This window comes from Nicotiana sylvestris, chromosome 11 (assembly GCF_000393655.2).
Source record: "Nicotiana sylvestris chromosome 11, ASM39365v2, whole genome shotgun sequence".
In the NCBI taxonomy this organism is placed as follows: domain Eukaryota; kingdom Viridiplantae; phylum Streptophyta; class Magnoliopsida; order Solanales; family Solanaceae; genus Nicotiana; species Nicotiana sylvestris.
The window spans coordinates 16,265,373-16,284,861 of NC_091067.1; the positions used below are offsets into that span (position 1 = coordinate 16,265,373).

The following is a 19,489-nucleotide window of genomic DNA, read 5'->3' on the forward strand; positions in this document are numbered from 1 at the left end:
GAGCTAAAATGCCTCAAATTATATCCCTTCTTGAACAGAAGAAACGAAACTCTTGTATTTGAATATTTTCTCTATCAACATTACAGTTCCTCCAATGAAATCTGACTTCTATCCCTTTAGGAAAAAGTAAAACTAAAATGGCACCTTGAGAAAATGTTTCTTTTTTTACATTTTAAAAGTTCTATATTGAATCAGGTAAGTAAATAGAAAACAGTAAAAAGGATTGAAGTTGAGCAGCTTGATCTTGATAAGTCGCGAGTGTAGCATTTCTGCAGTGATAGAAAAATTCCCTTCATCTGTCATGTCTACTTTATGTCGCATGCTGATGCTCCAAGTCAGTCACTATGGTGATATTTTCATCTTCAAAATTGTCTTCCTCCACTTTGGCATGTTCATTTGAATTGTCTTCCTCCACTTTCACGTGCTCGTCTGAATCAACCGAAGGCTGATATTCTGAGTCTGTCACCATGGCAATATTTTCATGTCCAAAGTTTTCTTCCGCTTTTGCTTCTCTGTAATCTTTCGGAAGTTTATTACAGTTAATGGTATGCCATACTGGCCTCTCTTCCTGGAAGAGACTGCATAGAACAATTAACGATCAGAGCAAAGGCTAACAGCAAAATGCACAGGTGAATGCACTGTCTATGTGCTCATATGGAGAACAAATGTCAAGATAAGCACACTTAAATGATTGCATGGACGTACTTTTGAAGTCATAGCATAATGCATCATAATGGAAGAGGGAGCCTTTAATTTCCTGATATATACAAATCTTGAGTGTGAAATATGAATAGTCAAGTCATCATCATTGAATCGCCTATTTAATTGGATCATCTAGACAGCACAATCAAGCACCAAATCCTACAAGTGCGACTCTCTCACGCAAAAACTGGCGATCAGACAATCAGAAAATCCTACGGCAACTAATATTGGAGAAAAATATAAAATTACTTCCTCTATCCCAATTTATGTGATGCAATTTCCCTTTCATTTTGTCCCCCAAAAAATGATACCTTCTAATTTATAAATAATTTAACTTTAAAGTTTTCATTTTACCCTTATTGAGATGATTTATAACTACAAATATCTATGCCTTGTTTCAGACTACAAGTTTCAAAAGTCTGTCTTTCTTTCTTAAACTCCATGCTCTGTCAAACAATATCACATAAACTAGGATGGAGGAAGTATTTTATTCCTACAGTATTACCATATGAGTAACATTGTGGTCTGCTGAGTTTGCATGACCTAGAATAAGCATATCTTTTCAGGTTGTGGTACTTCTTGATGATTGCTTTTGACCAGCAGTAGAGACTAAAATACAAACAACCGGATTTTTCACTTGCTACCCAGAGAAGTCTTATATCTCTCAATACCTCAGCAGTAGTTAATCATGAAAGCAAGTATCGACATAGATTTAAACAGCTACCAGAAATAAGCCAGCCAAAAAAAAGCAAGGACGGCTTACTGTCATTTGTCAGCAGGCATAAGATCGAGTCAAGTAACTTACGGGTGTTTGCAGAGGGTTGGACAGTGTACGGTGAGAGCGTACTTGCAGGTGGATAATTCAGTTATAGAGCTTATCATAGCTCTAGGCTCTGAGCAAACAAACCTCACCTGGAATTGAGTCCATTAGAAAATACAGAATTCTGAAATTAAAAAAAAAAAAAAAAAGGAAAAAGCAAAAGAATAGCTTCATACCTCTGTTTGTCGTGGCTCATTTGTTAAATCACATGTGGTACCATTTGTATAGATATGAGCGTGATATCTACAAAAGTCAAGAGTTGAAGAAAAGAATTATTTTGCAGAAGGAATTCAAAATTTTAATCTGTCACAGCAAATTTGAGTAGTGCCATGCATCAGGCAGTGTGCTTCAAAAGTTCAAGAAAGACATTCCATGAATTTCGTAAAATTGAATAAATGTTTCAATTATAGTTATTTTCTGTAGTCAAGTACTTATGGTGAAACTTGAAACTGACGAGCTTCTGCTTTTGACGGTAGTCAGCGGACTCCCTATGTGCCCAAGGTGTATACTACTTCTAAGCCAGTTATTCACTCAGAGTATGGTATCTATACCTTTGTGATGCATCTTTTGAACGGGGATGCTTTAGCACTGAATTATCTGAGCGATTCTGATGATAAGCTGCAGTAGCTTCGGCATCATAGTAACCCAAGATAAATTCTTGAACCACCTGAAAGCACAAATATTTCTTTAATCAAATAATACATTCTTTTGATAAGGTAAATAATTGATCAAATAATACATATAACAAATACAAAATGAATGGAGGAATGGGATGGGATGGACTAGTGGTTGAGAGATGGGAATAACAATCTAGAGATCCCACGTGTGAATCCCAGCTATAGCACTTGGTGTAACCTCATTTACTCCAATCTTGGTGGGCAGGATTACCTTGCCAATGTGTGTGGCTATACAGGCTAGATACCTGGTGGATTAGTCAAGGTGCAGACAAGCTAGATAAATACCACCGATATCTTTTAATAAAAGAAGGAACAAACGGACTTCTCTTTGGGAACAGAGGGAAGCAAGTGGTTTTAGAAGGTGCAAGGCGAGATAAGTGAAACCTAAGACACAACAGAATTGTTATTCAATGTTGGAGTCCTTTGAGTTTTCAGAAACCAATCCACCACCAGTCACATGACGGGAGCTTTAGCAAGGCAGCAACAAAGACTCAGCCTATTAAATATTTAAAATATTCTTGGAGGGAAAACCAAAGGTTACTCTGAGAAATCAATGCCTGAAAAAAACATACTTAATAGTGAAGTAAAGACATACCTTTTCCTCCTCCAAATGAACTTGCCTCAACTTGTTCTCATAACAGAATTCATACGACCACCACCCTTCTTGCTGTAAGAAAGTTTAATAAGATAACTGTTACACAAAATTAGACAACTTCTCCTAACACATCAGCTAGAGCGGACCGTATAAACGTATAGTTGAATAAATTTTCATTGATTATGTACTTAGGAGAAGGTCCATAGATATTTAATTTATTTAAGTCAGATGGAAAGGGAAGAATTAGATGAATTCTCACCCTGATAAGGCAACGATCCTTCAGCACTTCAAGCAGTTCATCTGGTGTCTTCCACTTGATGCGTTTCTCAGTGTCCACGACCAAACTGCTTATATTGGGTGTCAGTGGTTTACCAATCTTCGGTTTATCAACTTTAGGCAAATAACACAGGAACTTCTCTCCATCTTTGTTGGGCATGAGAATAGCTTCCTGGTCATCATCCTGCAAAATGGAGTGAACTCATACATCAGATTTCTAGAATGATGATACATGTAAATTCACCCTTCATCTCATCATAATTCGGCTCAGAATATTAGGTCAAATTCTGTATTCACTTTCCCTTCACCAATCGGTTTTCACAATTAGTTGTACTTTTCCCTCAGGTTGCAAAGAAGCCTAAATCTTCTCAAATTATCCCACACTTGGCCACCAATAAAGGATTCAAAGGATGACACTATACTTCTTTAATGTGTTGCTCAAAAGAGGCTGTTGAGCATGCTTCCTGCTGTAATCCGTCATACTTATTACTAACACAGATTTAAATTCTTATTGTAGTTTCAAGCACAATAGGGTCTAAAATTATTCGTGTGTTATTAGCAGATAGTAAGTATTGAGTTTCAGATGATAGGTATGGGTAGTCTGGAAACATTGTGTAGCAATAAAAAATTGCTTCTTTTTTGTGGTTCAGAAGTAATAGCGCAAGCCAAGTTTGCAAAAATATTATCCTAAAAGAAAATGTGAATGATAAAGAAATATACATTTGTGTCCTCAGCCACCTCTTACAAACTCAAACTTTTAGAAATCAAATTTTAAGAAAAGGGAGGAGTAAGAATGAAGCAGAAAAAAAAAATTAGAAATTTGAAACTTGTCATAACCTTAGTGGATACTGAATCTATCCTAGAAATTTTGGAAGCTTTGTAATTAGCTAACGATAGGTTTTTGTTTTTGCTTCATTTCTGTACGTATGATTTTCGCACAGTTTTTGTACATTGATATATAAAACTTGTGACCATTCTCAAAAAGAAATAACCTGTCATAACCTTCAGACTTGCCAAATATATACCCACGAAAATCGCAGGAAACCTTAGAAGTTCTTGGACAGAAATATGGACACAGTTTAAGTAGTACTTGTTTGCCTCAACTTTAGGGGTCGTTTGGTACGATGGTGGGATATCCTGGGGTGGGATATCCCATGTGATTAGTTATCATACCTTTTATATGGGATAGGTCATCCCACCATTTCAATGTAAAAGTTATCCCGGTATTAGCTAATATCTCAAACCCTACATGGGATAACGTTAATCCTAAACTTTATCCCGGGATTATTATTCTTATCCCATGTACCAAACGACCCTTAGAATCTTCTTTAGTAAAAGATCAAATTATATTTGCAAGCATATAATGCTTTGAAGTGCATGGTGTGACTAAATTCAATATCTGAAAAAGTGAAAGACATGACAAATAACTTACCGGGATAAAGGGTGTGTCTTCTGAATGAAATTCAACCTTATATTTTGGTTCTTTAGAACTTCGACTGAAAGACGCACCTGATACAAACAGGAAATCAACCACCAGAGTTACAACCTAATAGTAGCAAATAACTCTAGTGGAAAGTTTTCTATTTTGAGCAAGATTGTTAACTTTGTCAGCACTAGAGTACAGTCAAGTGAACAGTACTATTTCATTCATGATTAATAATTTAAGGGCGTGAATCAGTACTTCTAGCTGCTTCTCTTGCTTCATGTTATGGCGGCTCATTTTCCGAGATTAGTGAACTATTTTCAAATTGATTTCTATGACTTAAAAAAAACCTACTTAAACAACTGAAAAAATAGGACTTGAAGACACGTCCCAAGATGCACAGGCCTCATCAAGTTCCTGAAACTATGACCATTTTCAAGACAGCTGCCACACATACAGCTTGAGTATCAAACTTGAACTTCGAAACAGCAGAATCGAAAAGGTAATTGTGAACTAAACTTCATTTCATCGAGAGTACGTCTAGAACACAAAAATCCATTAGTTGTCAGAAAGTACTTTCAAAGTTAGTCAGCTCAAGCTAGTGAAGGTCAAGCCTTGGCGCGATGATAAAGTTTCTCTTTTGGCGACTAGCATGTGTATACGTCTACTCTTCCCCTACCCCAACATGAGCTGGGCAGCAATTAGTGCACGGGGTAAGCCTACCTCACAAGCCAGCTACTATAGTAAATATTCAGCCTCCAAGAACATCAACAAGTTAAAGCTTCTAGTACTCTCTCCATCTCAATTTATGTGATACTTTTTCCTTTTTAGTCTGTCCCAAAAAATGATATATTTGAAACAATTTAACTTTAAACTTCTTATTTTGCCCTTAATGTGATAATTTACAGAAATGTCTATGGCTTGTTTTAGATAAAAATTTCAAAAGCCCTCCTTTCTTTGTAAAATCCATACCAAGTCAAACAACATCAGATAAATTGGGACGGAGTTGAGTAGTAAATATTCAGCTCCCCATGGAGCGTCAACCTGTTAAAGCTCTTTTTCTTTTGGTTTCTGTAATTCATTAACCATTTCAGTTAAAATTAACTATTCAAAAACAGAAACAAAAAAAAACGTCTAGAAATCAAAGGTAGAGAAACAGTAAACTGAATCATCATCCAAATACCTAAGGATCGAAATTCTAAATACCTAATAAGCTTTTAAGATTTAGCAAATAATGAGCTACAGAATCCAACAGGAATAAAAATAATGACAAGCTAAACTAAAGAATATGATTTATATTACAATTATCACATCTATAATGTCATTTTTTTTGTCCTTTAGCATTGAAATTACAACGAAGGTGCTTGAGATTTTGGGCTACCTGTGTGAGCAGATATTATCTGGGTGGAATAAACGTTGTCGTATAAGAGACTAATGGTGAAAAGTAGAATTGCCAATCTCATCTTCTTCATTTCGAAGCCCTAATTTTGCTGCAGAATAAGATACAGTGGTCTACGAAACAGAGAATTGCTTATCGATTGAACTGTTGTTTTCTTCATTCAAAGAGTAGAAACGCGATTGGATGAATGACGAAACACAACTCTTACGTGGCAGAATGTGTCTCCTCTTATTGTTTGACAAGTGGATTCTGGGTCCCACCTAAACAAATATTAATTGCGTGTAATTTTCAAAATATTTTTGACGTGAACCTATTTTAATTTTGGTCTGTTCCAAAAATAATGAATCTTTTTTAAATTTGGAAATAATTTATCTTAAATTTCCAACTCTACCCTTAACGAGAAGCATTTATAACCACACAAATACTCTGAAACCCTTTTTGACTTGTTTAGGATCATAAATTATAAAAGTCTTTATTTTTTCTTAAACTCCATGCCAACAAGTTCATGTTAATTGGAACGGATGGAGTACTAAGTAGGGGTTTGGACATAAAAATTATAATTTTTGAAAAAAGCAGTGTTTGAAGTTAAGTTGAAAATTGGTATTTGGAATTTAAAATTATTATGTTTGGACATGCATCTCACTTGAAAAAAATTATAATTTTGTGAGTGAAGAAACAAAAATTTCTGAAATATGAAGTAGGCGTTTGTACATAAAAATTATAATTTTTGAAAAAAGCAGTGTTTGAAGTTAAGTTGAAAATTGGTATTTGAAATTTAAAATTATTATGTTTGAACATAAATTTCACTTGAAAATATTACAGTTTTGTGAGTGATAAAAAAAAATTAAAATTTTTGGGTTTTTGAAAAACTTATTTTCGAATAATTTCCATAAACTTACAGAAGTTCATGGACAAACACTCTTTTAAAAAAACATTTCGGAAAAAAAGAAGTCTTTTTTTACGGACAAACAGTCCGAAGTACACTTTAAATTGGAAATCCAATTAGTAAAAGGAAAAGGATTAATAAGCCGTCATTCAACTCATACCCTATTAACAACGAATTATAAAAGAAATCCCTTTCCTACTAAAAATAGAAAACATAATTCCCAAAAAAGAACATACTCCTAGTCTCCATATAACATTCGGACAAAGAAAACCAAACCTATAAATACCCCTTAAATCTCCTCCAATTTTCACATCTCTTCTTAAACCAAATTCTTCTTCTTGTTCTTGTTCTTGTTCTTTGCAAAAAAAAACATGAAAGGTGAAAACAAAAAACAATCCTTTGAATCCAAAGAAACCAAAAAAGACTATACCACAGCAATTCTTGAAAGAAAAAAAGCACCAAATAGACTCATAGTTGATGAATCAACAAAAGATGAAAACTCCATTGTTTTTCTCAATCCAGAAACTATGGAAAAACTTCAATTATTTCGCGGCGATACTGTTTTAATCAAAGGAAAAAGAAAAAGAGATACAATAAGTACAGCAGAAGTTGATGAAACATGTGAAGAATCAAAGATTCGTATGAACAAAGTTGTTAGAAACAACCTACGAATCCGTTTAGGTGATATTGCTTCTGTCCATCTTTGTAGTAATATTCAATATGGTAAACGTGTGCATGTTCTTCCTATTGATGATACTATTGAAGGTTTAACAGGTGATCTTTTTGAGGTTTATTTAAAACCTTATTTTACTGATTCTTATCGTCCGTTAAGAAAAGGTGATATTTTTAATGTTAGAGGTGGGATGAGGAGTGTGGAATTTAAGGTTGTGGAAACTGATCCACCTGATTATTGTATTGTTGCTCCTGATACGGAGATTTTTATCGATGGTGATCCGATTAGAAGGGAAGACGAGGAACGGGCATTAGACGAGATTGGATACGATGATGTTGGTGGTGTTAGGAAACAAATGGCGCAAATTCGCGAGTTGGTTGAGTTGCCATTGAGACATCCACAGCTTTTTAAGTGTATTGGTGTGAAAACCCCTAAAGGGATTCTTTTGTATGGACCACCTGGTTCAGGGAAAACGACTATAGCACGAGCTGTGGCTAATGAAACTGGTGCATTTTTCTTGGTTATTAATGGACCTGAGATTATGTCCAAGATGGCTGGTGAGAGTGAGGCTAATTTGAGGAACGCTTTTGTGGAAGCTGAAAAGAATGCACCTTCTATAATTTTCATTGATGAGGTTGATTCTATCGCGCCTAATAGGGAAAAGACTAATGGAGAGGTGGAAAGGAGGATTGTTTCGCAGCTTTTGACTTTAATGGATGGACTTAAGTCGCGTGCACATGTTGTCGTTATGGCTGCAACGAATAGGCCTAATAGCATTGATCCTGCACTTAGAAGGTTTGGGAGATTCGACAGGGAAATTGATATTGGCGTTCCTGATGAGGTTGGTCGCCTTGAGATTCTTCGTGTACACACGAAGAACATGAAGTTGGACGAGGATGTTGATTTGGAAATGGTTGCAAAGGATACACATGGTCATGTTGGTGCTGATTTAGCAGCATTGACTACTGAGGCCGCGCTTCAATGTATTAGGGAGAAGATGGATGTGATTGACATGGAAGACGATACGATTGATGCAGAGATACTCAATTCCATGGCAGTTAATAACGAACATTTCAAGGCTGCTTTAGGAACAACGAATCCCTCTTCTCTTCGTGAGACAGTCGTTGAAGTACCAAACGTTTCGTGGGATGATATTGGAGGGCTCGAGACTGTTAAACGCGAGCTTCAAGAGACAGTACAGTATCCAGTGGAACATCCTGAATTGTTTGAGAAATTCGGGATGTCTGCTTCAAAGGGTGTTCTGTTCCATGGTCCCCCCGGATGTGGTAAAACTCTGTTGGCTAAGGCAGTCGCGAACGAATGCCAAGCAAACTTCATCAGTGTCAAAGGTCCTGAATTGCTTACAATGTGGTTTGGAGAAAGTGAAGCCAATGTCAGAGAACTTTTCGACAAGGCACGCCAATCTGCACCTTGTATTCTATTCTTCGACGAGTTAGACTCAATTGCTATTAAGAGAGGAAGTTCAGTAGGCGATGCTGGTGGCGCTGCTGATAGAGTCTTGAATCAACTCCTAACCGAAATGGATGGAATGAATGCCAAGAAAACCGTTTTCGTTATAGGTGCAACCAATCGGCCTGATATTCTTGATCCTGCACTTTTAAGGCCCGGGCGCCTTGACCAATTGATATACATTCCTCTCCCTGATGAAGAATCAAGACACCAAATTTTTCGCGCATGCTTAAGAAAATCACCTGTTTCTAGCAAAGTAAACTTGAGACATCTAGCCAAGTTAACTGAAGGATACAGTGGAGCAGACATTACTGAAATATGTCAACGCGCTTGCAAATACGCAATAAGGGGAGAAATCGAAAAGGATATTGAGAGGGAGAAGAAGAGAATGGAGAATCCTGATATAATGGAGGAAGATACTGAAGAAGAGGTTGCAGAAATTAAGGTTGCACATTTTGAGGAATCAATGAAGTTTGCTAGGAGAAGTGTAAGTGATTTGGATATTTTAAAATACCATGATTTTGCTCAGTCTTTGCAACAGTCAAGAGGCTTTGGTAGTGAATTTAAGTTCACAAATAATAACACTACTGCTAATGCTGCTAAGGAAAATCCTTTTGAGAATTCTGTTGGAGTTGAAGATTGTGATGCTGAGTTATATGATTAGGATTTTATAAGTTGTGAATTTTTGCTGCTTTAATGTTTAAGATGTTCCTTTATTTCTTATTTTGTAATAATTAGTTGTTCTGTTTCAGTCTTTAGTTTTATTTCAATTCAATGAGAAAATAGTTGTTCCAATCTTTTGTGTTTTGGTGTTTGCAGAATGCATTTTTTTCAATTAGTAGTAACATCAATGATTTACAACTTTACTTGTTAAACAGTAACATTAACACTTAGTGGGCGTTTGGACATAAGAAATGTAAAATTCCAAAAAAAAAAACGAATTTTTTTTTTCAAATGAAAATGGTATTTGAAAATTAGCGTTGTGTTTGGACACGTATATAATTTTGGGTTGTTATTAAGGTTTTGTGAGTGATCTAAGTGAAAATTTTGAAATACAACTTTTTGGAGTTTTTCAAATTTTCGAAAAATTTCAAGATTCATCTTCAAGTGAAAATTAAAAAATTTATAGCCAAACACTGAATTCGAAAAAAAGTGAAAAGTTTTCGAAAAAAGGTGAAAAAATTCTTATGTCCAAACTGGCTCTTAAACTAACTTCTTGTTAACAGCTAATGACTTTTGTTGTTTCTTAATTATAGCATGTTTTAGTACACAAATCATTTTATCCATCTGAAGCTAAAATTGCAAGCTTTGCTGTACATGGAGTTAAAAATAATAATTGGCCTTTTGTTTTAATCAAAGAAATGATTTTTGTTGGATTTCTGAAATAAAATAAATCAAAGTGAAGCAAAATAAAATCAATCAACTATTCCTCAATTTCTAATTAATTGGTAAATTATCTATTACATTTAGGACCCGTTAGGCCATAAATTTTGGCAGCTTGTTTTGAAAAAAAAAATTGAAAAATAATGTTTGTTCATGGAATATGATAAGTTTTTGAAAACAAAGAATTTCCCAAAAACTGGTTTAAAGCAGTTTTTGAGTGAAATTTTTTCTTCCAGTCACAAAATTTAAACTTTTTTTGAAAAAAATGTACATCCAAACATAACTTCAACTTCCAAAAATTATTTTTCGGCACAACTTTAAGATTCACTTTTTAAATTTTCAACCAAATATATGTTCAAACGCTAGCTTAGTGTGTTGAACGGTGGTTCCGGCTTGGATTGAAAATACTGGACAGGAAAGGAAAACAAAGGGAGAAAGTCAAAAATAGTCAGATTTACAAGTGGCCATCCAAAAATAGCATAGTTTCAAAAGTAATCGAAATTTAGCCACTTTTCATGTAAAGATAAATCTGAACGGAAACACTATTCAAAATCTGAAAAAATACTCCAGCATAATATACTGGAGTTCCAATATATTATACTGGAACTCCAGTCTAATATACTGGAGTTCCAGTATAATATACAAGTCCAACATAATATACTGGAATTTAGAGCACCTGTGTTCCAGTCTCCAGTATATTATACTAGAGCCTGCAAAGTATACTAGCCCAGCATAATATGCTGGAAGTTCATACACAAGTGCACCGAACTCCAGTATATTATGCTGGATCGGTCTCTATTACAGCAAAATAGTGACTATTTTTCAATGACTTGACAAACGCTAGCTATTTTTGAATGACTAATCCAAAAACTGACTAGACCGTGCTATTTTAACAAAAACAAATTATCCGGCCTTTCAAGCCCTACTAGTAAAGGGAAGTGACAGTTTATTGACATAATACCAGATGCTATTTATAAATACTTTTCAAAACTTTTAGAGGGTATGGCTCGAAAAAGCAACACTCAAAAGCATTAATTGGAAGAAAAGAAACATTTATTGCTATCATTAATGTCCGTTGCGATTGCTTTTAATCTCTAAAGGTTTGATGTAGGGTCAGTTTCAGTTCATACTAACTACAAAGAGTCCCTTCGTCTTGAGCATTAACTAGTAGTCGTACCCGCGCGATGCGCTATCAATATTAAAAAAATATTAATTAAATTAAATTATGATCAGGCTTGTTTGATCCTATTAGATCGTATTGCTTTAATAAAACTCAATTGTCATCTTGTTTGTCAATACGATATACCCAATAATGAAATCTCTATTAAATCAAACGTACTTATAAAGTCAGACGAAAATTGATCATAGTTTGTTTTTTTATATATATATTTAAATTCAAAAATAATAACCAATAACTAATTATTAATTAAAAATAACTACCAATTTGAATGGGTAGTTATTTTCTTATATATTTATATTTTCGTTTTTTTATTATAGTTAATTATAAGATATCTTTTTTTATTTTAATTATTCTAATACTCCAATTTGAAACTATTCCCCAATTTGAATGGGTAGTTTTTCTTCTGTTTTTTTCCGTTTTTTATAGCTTAATTTTTTTTTGCTTTTTGATTTTAAAATAATTTAAAAATTCCAACTTGAAACTACTCCGACTCAATTTGAATGGGTAGTTATTTTTTATATATTTATATATTTTTTTATTATAGTTAATTATTAATATAGATATAGATAAGAAATCTATATTTATTAATTAAATTAAAGTAACCAATTAATATATATATATATAACCAATTATATATATATATACATATATATATATATATATATATATATATATGGTAGTTTTTTTAATTATTTTCATTTTTTAGATATATTTAAATTAAAAAGAATAACCAATAACTAATTTAATAACTAATTATGCCAAGTGACTTTTTTTAAGCTGCCAATTGGCTTCATGAGGTGCTTTTGTCTTCTGCTTTTAATTATAGATAGATTGGACAAGTATCAAACTAATGACACAAATAATCATTGTCAATGCAAAGGGGGGAAAAAGAATAAAAAATAATCTGGCAAATTTTATAACTACTTTTTTTTTTTTGGTTTTTTACCCGACGATACCCGCATTGGGATCCGGATATGTGCAGTGGCGAATGCAATGTGATATAGGGGTGGGCATCGGTCGGTTCGGTTCGATTTTGAACATTATCGGTTTTGCATGTCGGTTATCGGTTTACAAATATCATAACCCGATAATCAAACCGATAAGATATTGGTTATCGGTTATCGGTTATATATCGTTATCGGTTCGGTTATCGGTTTACCCAATAAGATAAAACAACTAAAAAAAATTGCAATATATAAAACAAAGAAATCAAACTGCCAGAACGTGTAAACTGCCAACTTTTGTTGTTTCTTAACAAAAGCACGCTCCCACTTCTGTGCAGTATCTACTGATGTCTGGCGGAGAACTGGTGGTGAGTCTTGCGTCTTGACTCTTGGGGGCTGCGACGGAAACAAGAATGAGAACTGAGAGACAAACGACTGAAGACTGAAGAGTGAAGAGGGAATTAGGAAAATAAATAACCCTAGTATATACTTAAGGGTAAATTAGTAAATTACATCATTCTTATTGGGTTATCGGTTTTTACCCAATAACAAAAATGCAAACCGAGCCCGAACCGATAACCCAATAAATAAAAAATTAACCCGTTACCCAACCGTTAACCCAATAACCCAATATCGATAACCCAATAAAGAATTAACGGTTTGGGTTATCGGTTTTACCCGATATATGTCCACCCCTAGTGTGATAGTATAAATTTATATGTAAAAATTTATTAAAATTGCAAAAATAATATATTTGAACCTATAACTTTAAAATATAATGAGTTCAATATTAAAAATCTTAAAAGTTAAACCCATAGAGTTTGAATCATAAATCCGTCTCTAAACATATGCCACATAAAACTATTAAGGGAAAAACACTTCCTATCAAAGATTTTTTCTTCTATCTAAAACTGATCTTTCCTGGTCATTACTTGTATTAGGACATGTTTGTTGATTCAATTAACTTTTGGCACAACTCCTCCAATTGAGTAAACGAGTGCAACCTAGTCGAGTAGACTAAAGTGCCAACTCTATTTTTAATGATGCTTAATTTGCCAACTCGATTTCGTATCTAGACTAAATTGAATAATTTAATATATTATTCTTAACATTTGCGTTATTCTTATTACCATATCGTAGGAAAGTAAAAGATAATCCCTATTCATTTTTAGTTGTCAAGTATTCTAAAAATAAATTTTTATTTTTATTTGTCACTTTTCACGTATCAAGAGAAAAATAATTTATTTTTCAATTTTACTCTTAGCATTAATTACTCATTTCAAATTATTTTTCAAATCTATTAAGACTATACACTAATTAATATGAGTATCATGGTAAATTATGCATTTTATTTGTTATTTTCTTAAGGGATGTGCAAAGTCAATAGTGGACAAAAGTGAATAGAGGGAGTATTAGAGCCTGTTTGGATTGGGTTAAAAAAATAACTTTTAAGCACAAGTAGGGGTGTTCAAAACCGAGCCGAAACCGAAAACTGAACCGAACCGAAACTTAATGGCTTACTGGTAACGGGTTAACGGCTTAACGGACGGGGAACGGATTAAAATTTTTTTATTAACGGCTTATCGGTTTGGGGGCAGATTACTCAATTTTCTTAACGGATAATCCGTTAACCCGTTAAGAATATATATATATATATATATATATATATATATATATATATATATATATATATATATATATAATTTATTTGTATTTATATATATAATTTATTTGTATTATATATATTAAATATAAAATAAATAAATAAAACCTTGACCCTTCTGTAATTATGTTCCAGGCAGTTTAGATAAAGGTCAGGGAAAATGTGAAAAGTATGAGTTGCATGAAGATGTTTTCTTTACATTCCGATATATTCTTTTGTGCACTGCGTAATATTATATTCTTCAATTGCTTATTAATTTGGAATTATGAATTCACAAATAGAAAATTTTATCTGAACTTGTGGTCTCTACTTTAACATTAAATTATATTGTTTTAGTATATGCTCGTGATTATGGGAAAACAATAAGCTTCCACAACAAATAGAGAAGAACCATCTGATCTGTATGGATAGATTGTATTGTCTAGCTAACATGAAGTCTTAAATCTTGCCAATGATATCATCTACCTTCGAATTTATGCCCTTAAATTGCTGCAAATGCCCCAAAAAGGTTATCTTGCTACTATCTCTCGTTCTACTGTCATTTTTCTATAGCGTACAATATAGGTTGAATTAGGCCGATAAACCGCCCGATAAGAGGTAAACTGATACCAATTCGTCCGATATCTTATCGGGTGTCTAGCGGATTAATACATTTAAAAGCCGATAACCGTTAAACCAAACCGTTAAGAGTAAATAACCGCCCAATCCGCCTGATAAGCAGCCTTAAGCACAAGTGCTTAAAAGCAGCTTTTAAGTGCTGGAGCTTGTTTTATAAATAAGCAGTTACTTGTTTGGATAAAAGTGTTGAAGCTTAAAAAAAGTTGTTGAAGTGTTTGGCAAACAAGTGTTGGTAAGCACTTTTTCCTATTAAAGAGAAAAAAATATCCTTAAAGATGTTAACATTATAAAGGAGCTGATTATTATAATATATTTAATTATGAATTAATGCAAATAAAAAATAATTTATATTTTAACTTAATTTCAACTTAATTGATTACTTTAGATAATTTTTATAAATATAATTCTTGAATGCTCATTTTTTCACCACTTTCAATCAAGTAAACTTTCATAAAAGTCTCAACCTATTTAAAATACCAAGTCGTTAAAGTTCAAACTCTCCATTTAACTGAAATGGAAACATAAAGTTAACTAACTGGCTAGGAATCATGAAATGTAGCTACTAATCTGATGTTGTTAATCCTCAAAACCATAACTGAAGCACTCATGCAAGACAAGTAACTAAGTTTTCATCAACTTCTTTTGTCAACCAGTGATATATATAAATAACAAAAACAAAAAAGAGAGAAGATGGAAGGAAATATAATTAGTATTTCTGAAGACGTTAAAGTAGTATAAGAAACAGAAAAGCTTTAATTAGTATTTCAAAATGAAGATGAAGCAGAGATGAAGATGATTTGAGGAACGACAGTCTTCAAAGTGAAGGAAATAGGAGAAGTACAATATTTTAGGTTTTATTTGATCGAGGATAATTTTGGTATTATAAAAACTTATTAGGGACAAGAAAGTAATTTTATTGGTCAAACTAAAATGGCTTTAAAGCCAAAATCGAAAAAGCTGGGGTCAGCCAACTTGCTGCTTTTGGCATTTTAAAGCATTTTTTAGCTTTTTTAAGCCGCTTTTTTGTTTGCCAAACACTCCAAAAATTTAAAAAGTGTTTAAAAGCTAGTTTGACCAGCTTTTAAACCCATCCAAACACCCTCTTAGTTATTCCTTAAGGGGTGTGCAAAGTCAATAGTGGACAAAAGTGAATCGAGGGAGTATTAGTTATCCCTTTAGGGGTGGTTTGGTTGAAATGCGATTTATACCGGTATAAGTTATGCCGGTATAAGTTATATTTGGATAAGTTATGCTGGGATTGTTATTTATTCATTGTTTGGTATGTTGTATTAAGAATGACAATTGCATAATTTCTAAGAAGAAGGTATAAGTTATACCGGTGCTAGTTACCCCACCTTCTATAAGGTATAAGTTATCCTAGTGTTAAAATTAATACTAGGATAACTTATACCTTGTTTGCTAACCAAATAGAGTATTAAGGTGGTATTAAATTTTTATGTCACCCTTATACTTTCTTATACCTCATACCAAACGACTCCTTAGAAGGTCATGAAACCGTTTGGCCATAGAATAATTTGGGAGCTTTCTTTTTTATTTCTTTCAAATTTTGTTTTCAAATATCTGTTTGTTTATAGATTTTAACCATTTTTTAGCAGATTATGAAACAAAAAATCTTCAAATTCTTTTCAAGTAAAATGCATGTCCAAACACAATTTCAACTTAAAAAAATCTTTTTTTTTCATTTTCAAAAATTTATTTTTTTAAGTTTTAACCAAATTTATATCTAAACGCTAGCTAAATTATCCTATGTTATATTCAAATGATTCAATTGGGGTTGTTAATCATAATATTAAGTGTTCAATGAAACATAATGTAGATACTGAGCTCTATCGTATTTTCCCATAATAGTATACTGATTACTGAGTCAGAGAATTTTCAATCCCACCAAAAGCCTCTTTTCTTCTATTTTTTCCTTTTTTAGTTTTTCTATGTCAATTTTTGTGAAAATCTCTCTATTTTGGAGAAAACCATTCCTTCTTCTACCTTCACTTTTCCATCCCCTCCTTTACGGTTTATATACTACTTTTTCCATTTTTAGACATCTAATTTTTTTTGACACAATTCAATTTCATAAAACTTTTGCAATTTTCAAGAATTAAAATGCATAAATTTGATATGTTATTTTCATTTCTAAACTAGATTTTTGCCATAATTAAGTTTAATATTCAATCCAACTATCGTATTCTGTATCTTAGTAAATGGCGTTAGATATGTAATCTTTTTCTTTTTGTATAACAATGACAAATTTTCATAAAGCACTATCTTTTAGTGGTATTTACCTATCTATAGATATCATTTCCTATATTACGGATTGTAGATACGTTTTCTGTTGTTATAAGATGTATTAGATGTATTTAAGCTACTGTATTCATGAATACAATAACAAAATAGGCCTGAATCAGGGAAGTCCATCTAATCAGTTATTGTATTCGAGTGCATTCAACTGTATTCATGGCGTGAAACATGGGATTACAATTGGACAGATTATTGTATTCGACTGTATTCATGGCGTGAAACAGGGGGTTACACTGTTTTTAAACGGAAAGTGAATCAATTAACATAATAGACTCCTAATATAACTCAACAAACTCAATTATAAAACACAAAATTTGTATTTCCAGTTATTAAAAAGATTCTCAATCGAAAAATACCCCCAAAACGTAGCAATCTTCAGAGAAATTATATAATACATCTGAATACATAAATTATATTAATTAAAAAACATATGAATACATTCATGGTATATAGCAAGACAGTGAATACAATGAAATATATAGAATACAGTGGGATACATTGAAACACAATGAAAAAAAAGACAGTGAATACAATGAAATACATGGAATACAACGAGATACATTGAATTACAATGAGAGAAAAAAGAATGAATACAATTAAATACATGAAAACACAGCGTGATACGTTGAAAATACATTGAAATATATTAACAGAAAATCAAGTTGCTCAGCTCCATACTCTGTCGTCTTTGTTCAAGAACAAACTCTAATTTCCGATTAAATCCGCCGTCGAGCAAAAACCCTAAACACTACATATCTTTTTGTAAGTGGTATGTAACTTATACAACGTCCATCACACGTATTTGTATTGCAGGAGAACTATATTGTTGTTGTCTACCTAAAACTCCTTCATCAACATATAGTCCTCTCCAGATGAAAGACCCGTGAAGCACATAGGGATTGACCAAATTTTGGGTTGCACAAAATTGAGGAGAAAAGTCAGAGAAGTCTTCGTGGTATACCAGGCAAAATCACCGTTTGTGCCTAATGGTAGGTGATGTGGGTGAGATAAATTTTGAGATTGAGCAGCGTGTTTTTAGGGAACGGGGGAAGAGAATGACATGTATCAAAGTAGAGAGAGAAAGAAAATAGTGTAACTGAATAGCGTATTTAGTGGCTTAGGGTAGGAGGTAACCAAAATTAGATATTTTGCTATAAATATTAAAAGGTATCTATAGAATATAATTTTTTTAAATGGTATTTATTTAAAATAAATACGGTGTTAACCTCAAGAGGTAAAAATTCCTATAATTTGGTATCTCATAATCTTTTTCTCCGAAGGATAGTGTGTATGCTGAATCCCCTTCGTCAGAAAATTACATTGTACATATAAAGCAAAATCCAATTTGTACCTCCATATTTTATAGTTTGAATTTCCTCGACATAGCCCAAAAGCAAAACTCAGTGCTGAAAGGGGTTCAAAACCTTTACAAAATCGTTGGATCAATTCTCATTGGCCACAATCTCTTTTAATATTTTAATCTTTTCTTTTATTGAACCCCATTGGTAGAAATCATGCCTCCGCTTAACAGAGAAGATGTGTCTGATAAACCCTCTCAACAAAATAAAGGAAAGAGACAATAAATAACAAACAAATCAATCGAAAAACCGAGGATCCCATCATAAATTTTGATAATATAATATTGTAAAGTTGAGACTTCCATTGGGAGGGTGGAAGAAGTTGCCTTGCACGAGATGGAAGTCAAGATGACCACTTAACCATACATTAAAATACTATACTAAAAACAACTTTTGCCTTCTCTTTTGTTGTTTTTTGGGGCTAAACGGTTGGTAGGTAGTGGAGGATCCTAACAGATGTGGGGAGTTGGGTTGCTTTTTTCCCCATCACATGATGTCTTTCACTTTGTCTGTTGTTTTTGCCAGAATTGGAGATAACGTGCACTTGCTTTTTTGAGGTGCAACTAATTTCATACCCCACAATACACTCCTCTCTACATTTTCTTTGTCGCCATAAGCATTTCCAGCCTGTCTTTAATTTCCCCCTTCTATATTTTGGTCTATTTTTATATGTTTATTGTTTCTTGGAAAAGTAAATAAATCCTTATATATCTCAATTTTAAATGTTCTTTTTCTTGTATAACCATTTAGTATCGGGAAACAATTTTGATTATTTCATTTGTGTCGTTAATGATGGAAGAAGGATTTTTACCGAGGGTTTTCAAAAAATAAAAAAAGTAAATGTAGAAAGAAGCTAAGAGGATTTTTATATATATATATATATATATATATATATGGTAGGGGTAAGATTTGCATATAGTCTAGCTTCCTAGACCCCACTAGTGAGATTACACTAAATTTGTTGTTGTTGAAAAAAATTATCATTATATACACAGTGTAATTTTCGATGAAAGGGTTCAACTCCCTTCCGCCCAACTAGCTCCGCCATGCACGTCATATAGGGTCTATTAAAGGGACAAACATTTTCATCGAAATTTTTTTCATTT

At 33.0% G+C, this 19,489-nt stretch overlaps 2 protein-coding genes across 2 annotated transcripts; one reads left to right on the forward strand and one right to left on the reverse strand.

The window, feature by feature from the left end:
* Positions 1-9: 9 nt before the first annotated feature.
* Positions 10-6,089, reverse strand: LOC104230826 (protein OS-9 homolog). Its single transcript, XM_009783716.2, has 8 exons — positions 5,875-6,089; positions 4,503-4,579; positions 3,054-3,254; positions 2,795-2,866; positions 2,074-2,189; positions 1,699-1,765; positions 1,508-1,614; positions 10-578 (listed from the first exon to the last, which is right to left on the reverse strand). Exons 1-8 carry the CDS (start codon positions 5,963-5,965, stop codon positions 311-313), a joined length of 999 nt encoding a protein of 332 aa, XP_009782018.1. The 5' UTR covers positions 5,966-6,089; the 3' UTR covers positions 10-310.
* A 1,060-nt stretch (positions 6,090-7,149) lies between these two features.
* On the forward strand, positions 7,150-9,585 carry LOC104230828 (cell division cycle protein 48 homolog). The gene has a single exon (XM_009783718.2). The coding sequence runs from the start codon at positions 7,150-7,152 to the stop codon at positions 9,583-9,585; it is 2,436 nt and encodes an 811-aa protein (XP_009782020.1).
* Positions 9,586-19,489: the final 9,904 nt, after the last annotated feature.

Bases quoted from the DNA above. Each gene is read 5' to 3' on its own strand.
- LOC104230826 (XM_009783716.2), bottom strand. From the start codon at position 5,965: ATGAAGAAGATGAGATTGGCAATTCTACTTTTCACCATTAGTCTCTTA. The intron at 2,867-3,053 runs GTGAGAATTCAT...ACTTTCTTACAG, and splicing joins AGGATCGTTGCCTTATCAGG to CAAGAAGGGTGGTGGTCGTA. The intron at 2,190-2,794 runs GTATGTCTTTAC...TTGTGCTTTCAG, and splicing joins TTCATTTGGAGGAGGAAAAG to GTGGTTCAAGAATTTATCTT.
- LOC104230828 (XM_009783718.2), top strand. From the start codon at position 7,150: ATGAAAGGTGAAAACAAAAAACAATCCTTTGAATCCAAAGAAACCAAA.